This window comes from Lupinus angustifolius, chromosome LG04, assembly GCF_001865875.1.
Source record: "Lupinus angustifolius cultivar Tanjil chromosome LG04, LupAngTanjil_v1.0, whole genome shotgun sequence".
In the NCBI taxonomy this organism is placed as follows: Eukaryota; Viridiplantae; Streptophyta; class Magnoliopsida; order Fabales; family Fabaceae; genus Lupinus; species Lupinus angustifolius.
Window position 1 is genome coordinate 2,992,372 of NC_032012.1, and position 6,431 is coordinate 2,998,802.

At 35.5% G+C, this 6,431-nt stretch overlaps 1 protein-coding gene across 1 annotated transcript; it reads left to right on the top strand.

Moving 5' to 3' along the window:
* On the top strand, window positions 3,442-5,395 carry LOC109345112 (probable E3 ubiquitin-protein ligase RHC2A). Its single transcript, XM_019583913.1, has one exon. It carries the CDS (start codon window positions 3,779-3,781, stop codon window positions 4,940-4,942), a length of 1,164 nt encoding a protein of 387 aa, XP_019439458.1. The 5' UTR covers window positions 3,442-3,778; the 3' UTR covers window positions 4,943-5,395.

Here is a 6,431-nt window from a genome sequence, read left to right on the forward strand (position 1 = left end):
TCCAATCTTCCCACACCGTCCCTCGCCCAAGCGGGGACTAGTCTCTCAAGGGACAATTCGTCTTTAAATCTCAAATAAACTGAAGCTTTCCTCGCCCAGGCGAAGGTATTATCGCCCAAGCGAGGTCTCTTCTCGCTCAAGCGAGGTCTCTTCTCGCTCAAGCGAGAGAGTTCCAGAAATTCATTAAAATCCTAGGTTTTTTTATTTATTTATTTTATTTTATTTTTTATTTTATTTTTCGCCCGAGCGAGACATTTCTCGCCCAAGCGAGAGAGTTCCAGAATTTCATCGAAATCCTGGGCTTTTTTCGCCTAAGCAGGACCCTTGCTCGCCCAAGCGAGGCTTTGTTGCCCGGGCGAGGGAGTTCCAGAACCAAAACTTCCCCTCGCCCAGTCCTCGCCCAGGCGAGAGTTTCTTGCCCAAGCGACAGGGACTTGGACAGAATACCAACTTTTGCCATTTTTGACAACCAAAACACATTTCAAACACCTGTACTCAGAAAAGTTTCCAACAACATTCATATATAATATCCAACACATTTCATCAACCATCATATACATTCAAAAGCATTCAAACATAAAAATATTAGGTTTCTTAAAACCCAAGTTAACCCTCAAAACCTTTGAGATAGTTTTGAAGATCCGGGTGTCATATTCGGACATCACTATGTCACGATGTGTTCTCTCTCACCTTAATAAAGCGTGTTTTAACTCGTCAACTACGGGTGGTTTGGTTTCAAGGTGCAAACACCGAAATCTTCGTAACTACCACAATAAAAATCCGTTAGTTTCCGATATTTCTAAAATCGTTACTCAAATACTTAAAATCATTTCTCTTTTCCCATCGTGATTATACATCCATTTCATCCATCCGGTCCAACATCACGTATTCTTGACCATCATTTTTCATCGAAAGTCCGTTCACGATTTCCATTCATTTTAAACGTGCGGTTTTTAGTAAAACTTCATATTCGATTTAAGACATTCTTTGATAATCTTACCATTTTTAAGTAAGTTATTCAAAGTATCATTTTAAGAGTTTTATGAGGCATCCATGTACTCATAAACTTTATCATCCTTTTTAGCAAAGATTTCTACTTTTTCCAACTTGTTCCAAGCCATGGTTTAAGCTAACAACAAATACAATATACATACATTCTCATTTTTCCAAAACACTTCCTAAAGGTTCCTTTGATTTCATCATCATCCCCTTTGGCTAAAACCACAAAATATATGTAGTAATACATTATAACAACTCCATGAACACAACAACAAAATATTTTCATGAGTTCAAGAACAATACCATTTTCGGTTTTGAAGAGAAAATGAGTTAGAAAGCGTTTTAGAAAATTTCAACGGTTGAATATGTTCTTAACATGCTCATGAACAACATACTTAAATCTCATCAACATCCATTGGTTGGATGTTGAGAGATCAAGGATTGAAGATGGAAGAAACATATAAGAAAATGAGAGAAAAATGAAGAGAGGATTTTTACCTTCTCTTGAAATTTTGTGCCAATGAAGAGTGTGGGAGTGAAGTGTGAAGTGTGGAGTTTATGGAGAGAATGAAATCAGATTTTTCCCCTAGGCAATCATGAAAAATCTCCTAGGGTGGCTAATGATGATTTCATGAGATTGAGTGATGTGAGGTTTGTTTTATGGAAAGGCAAATCTCGCATCCCAATGCGAAACGACCACTTCGCGGACACGTGCGATAAACATGCTCGAGTATTATCGGCTAATACTCGATCGGATATTATAAATCGCCCGATCTTAATATCCGATTAGAATTTTGGATTTCGGCATTTCGAGTGAAAAATATTTAGAAAGTATGTATGGGTGTATTCAATGTCTATATTGACTCGAAATGAAATTACGAAGCCAATGGCGCGATTGGAATTCGATTCCGAGTTACGGAACTCAAAAACCACTTTATGAGCCGTATCGGTGGATTTCGGCCCGACAGTGGTTCAGAATCGACTGTCTCCGAAAATTACCAAAATTTATCACAAAATAGGAAATAAAATTTCCAGACTAAAACTCAACTAGAGTTTTGTCTAATTCTTTACCGAAATTTCCCAGAAATTCATTTTCGAATATATAATTAATAAAAATATTAATAAAATCTTATAATTTAAAATCGTAAAATTCTGATGTTGCAGTACGAATACACATAAAACATGTATATTTTTTAACTATGTGACAAAAAATATCATCTCGTACGAATACACAGGTAAAATTCCTATAAGGCTAAAACCTTATTGTGATATTCAATTCGAACATACTCTAATTAATGAATGATATAGACTCACTCTTAAAATTTACAACAAATCTGATTTTAAATAGAGTTTAAAATCTACGCACATTTAATAGGTAAAGTTTTATATATTATTAACATATTTTTTATTATTAATTTGTATTATATTTATTTAAAAGTAAATTATAATTAACATATGAATGAGCTATAATTTATTAACAGTGTAAATATTTACATTCTTAAATCCTTTTAAATATAGGTTCCAAACACTCAGAATAACCAGCAACAAATAAAAATATCTCCATATTAATTTCTTTAGCGAAAACCAAATATTAATTTCTAAAAATCACACCCTTTACAATTACTAGACATTATATTCGGGTTTAAAGGTGACTATGATGTATCATATCCTACAACATTATAGCTCTGGCTAACTTTGTTTCAAATGATTCATGAGCTCCACAGTAGGCTCTAACCCATGCTCCTAAATTGTCATCTTCTAGTAATAAAATAACTACAGTAAGTTTAAACTTATCGACTTAGAAAAAAAAAACATAATCTTGTGTATGATAAAAGAAAAATGGGAAAATGAATAAGCACAAAAATGGATTGGAATATTTTTTTCTACTACTTACAATATTCTCTCCTATAAATAAGGAGCATCCCAGCATATTCTTTCCCTATAGATAAGAAGTTATTTTTTTTTGGAATACATTGATATTTCTCCTAATGAGTATCATTATCAAGAACTAAACATTTAACATTTTGATTTATCTATCGACTAAATGACCTTTTGGTGATTAAAATCTAACCATTCACGGTGACAAATAAAAAATATGAAAACTTTGTAACATCAAATCTAAGTGTTTCAAAAGGTCTAATATTTGATTATTATAAACGGTATTTGTTGAAAGGAACAATCATACAATTCAAAACTCAAAAGTGATTAATTCATGATAGCCTTCTTATTATATAAAAAAATCCAAGTGTCTGAAGCCTATAATATGCTGTAATTACCTGTTGCCAGCTTCACTAACTCTGAAAATGGCTCACTCCAACATTAGCCACTGTTTCCACTTCAACAAAGTATTGTTTCCGTTTTGTCCAATCATATCATTTCACGTGGAAATAAATTAAAAACTTTAATGACACGCTTTCAAATTCACTAATAAACGTGTTTTTTTCTCTGTTAACTTTGTTCCCTCCTCTCTCTCTTTCCTTTCACACCCTTCTCTCTCTTCCTCCTCTCCCTCCCATGGAAATCCTCGCGTTTCTGAATTTCAAAGCCAAGGTTTGATTTTGAAATTCAACCCATTTCACACAAATCAACGTTCTTTCTATTCTATATTTAAGGAAAAAGAATATCATCATATTTCTCCATTCATTTTTTTGGGATTTTTTCTTCCTTCTAAAAATTGTGTGTTGTGGGTTTGTAAGAGAATAATTTGTGATACTGAATTCTGGGTGTGGATCAAGTTTTGATTTTTATTCGGTTTCGATAAAGGGGTATTGAGATCTCGATGTCTTCTGCGACATCCTCGTATTGGTGTTACAGGTGTAGTCGTTTTATAAGGGTATGGACGCAGGACACGGTGGTTTGCCCCGATTGCAATGGCGGTTTCATCGAGGAGATCGAGCATCCAGAGCGTGATACTCACGCGGACAACCGGCAGCAACGACTCCCGGCAGCAGCGATGTACATGATTGGCCAGCGCCCAAATTCTGATCAGAATTCTCAGCCCCCCATTCGTCGAACCAGCCGCGGCGGAGGTGACCGGTCACCGTTTAATCCGGTCATTGTTCTGCGCGGCGGAAGAACGACGGAGGGGGCTACAAGGCAGGACGGTGCGGAGGGTGGCGGGTTTGAGCTTTTCTATGATGATGGTGCAGGTTCTGGTCTCAGGCCTTTGCCTCCTAGCATGTCTGAGTTTCTATTTGGATCTGGATTTGATAGGTTATTGGAACAGCTTTCTCAAATTGAAACTAATGGTATTGGTAGGTATGAAAATCCTCCTGCTTCAAAATCTGCAATTGATTCATTGCCAACAATTGAGATTGGTGAGGATCATTTAGAATTGGAATCACATTGTGCTGTTTGTATGGAACCTTTTGAATTGTGCACTTCCGTTAAGGAAATGCCTTGTAAGCATATATACCATGAAGAATGCATTCTTCCATGGCTTGCACTTCACAATTCATGCCCCGTTTGTCGACACGAATTGTCTGTTGATACCCCTAGCCATAGTACACATTTGACGAGGAATTCGACAAATTCGCGTGCTTTGAATGAAAATGAAAATGCAGGGTTGACTATTTGGAGGTTACCGGGTGGGGGATTCGCTGTAGGGAGGTTTTCTGGTGGGAGAAGAGGCAGCGAAAGGGAGCCTCCAGTTGTTTATACCGAAATGGATGGTGGTTTTAACAATGGTGGTGAACCTAGGGTGATTTCTTGGTCATCTAGAGGGAGTAGAGGAGGAAGAGAGGGTGGTGGTTTGCAAAGGTTTTTTCATAACTTGTTTGGTTGCTTTAGAGGTGGTGGAATTCGAATGCAGCAACGGTCTACTCCAAGTACCGCATCTCCATCCATGGCGAGGGAAAGTTCATCACGTGCTAATATGGTTCCCTCTCCACGTTCACGCAGAACTTGGTCTATGGATGTGAACAGTGGAATGAGATCATGGTAAATGGTAGGTTACACAAGCAGGGCAAGCTAAAAATATAAACTGTGTTTAGTTCATGTTCCCCAACTGAAAAGTTATGTTTACGGGTCATATATGTTGGAATGTTGGTTGGTCAATGTGTACATAATGGATGGATTCGAGTCTACTATGTAATGCAATCAACGGGGTTTTGTGATTCTCACATTTTCAGCTGCAGATGATGTATGGTATGAGAGCTTAATGTTGTCCATTTTGGATTAAGAATTGTTAATGTAAAACTCATGAGTCATAATCTGTATTAACAATAGTGAATAGGGACAAGAAGCAGCAACAATAACATAAACCAATGGAGAAGAACCAAATAGGAGGAGAATCTATGTTGTATTTGTGTAACTTTTGGGCAGGGGAACATTATATGATCACTATATTTATTCTAGTTTGTTAATGAAATGAAACACCTTCATATTGTTTTATTTATGTTACTTTTTGTTTGTCATTGGTACAATTTAGTTAGCTTCAGTTTATGAGGATCAAAGCAATTCGTTTATCTATTGTATTATCTGCTTCGTGTTTTATCGATCAAAGTAGTATTCTTTTATGATGCAATCAATAACCAACTACTTTGATTGGATTATACAAGTGAGATTATGGTTTGAACTCCCCCTTAGATACTGAGGATTTTGAGCTTTATTTGGTTAGCCTTTTCCTATAACATGATGTTCTTAACATCCTTGTATGTGGTGTCTCTAATCTTTAAACTTGCATTGTCAAATAGTACTATTATTTTTTAGCCACAGTGTTGCAATCTCCTTCCAGTATTTGACATAGTGTCGCAATCTCCATCCGGGTCTCCACTCTTCGGTAGAAGACAGAAGAAGCTCATGAAAAGGTTTATGGCCCCTGATATGTTCCTCTTCTTAGCTGAAACTCTACTTTTCTTTCTTTAACACTGTCTTTAGTTTAGAAAAGAAAAGTTAAAGGGAAAAAGTTGAGATTAGAAAACGAGTAGAAACTATGCTAATTTTTAGTTGTTTGGTGGTAGAAAATGGAAAGAAAATAATAATTATCATTAATAATGACCAGATGCATGTGTATGTTCATTTTCTTTGGAATTTTAGGAAATTAGTGATATTTATAAGTGTAATTATTATGAAAAAACAAAAATTTTAAATATAACGGAATCAGTGACAAGAAAATTTGTCACTAATTTTCTCCATTGAAGTTTTCCTCCTAATACCAAAAAGAAAATATAGTATAATGAATCCCACCATTTTTTTCTTTCATTCCCTCTATCTAATACAACAAAAATATGGAAGATATTCTTTTCATTTTTTCATTCCCCTCACTTTGATTAATTCAGTTTCCACTGCAACCAAACTTAAACTATTATTGGGGAGAGATGCTCACTTTTGGTGGGGCAATAATTGATGCTAATAATTAATGAATCATAATTGTATAAAATATATAATTATAATGCGTTAATAAAAATAGCAAATGAAAATGTGAAGTATCT

Bases quoted from the DNA above. Each gene is read 5' to 3' on its own strand.
- LOC109345112 (XM_019583913.1), top strand. From the start codon at position 3,779: ATGTCTTCTGCGACATCCTCGTATTGGTGTTACAGGTGTAGTCGTTTT.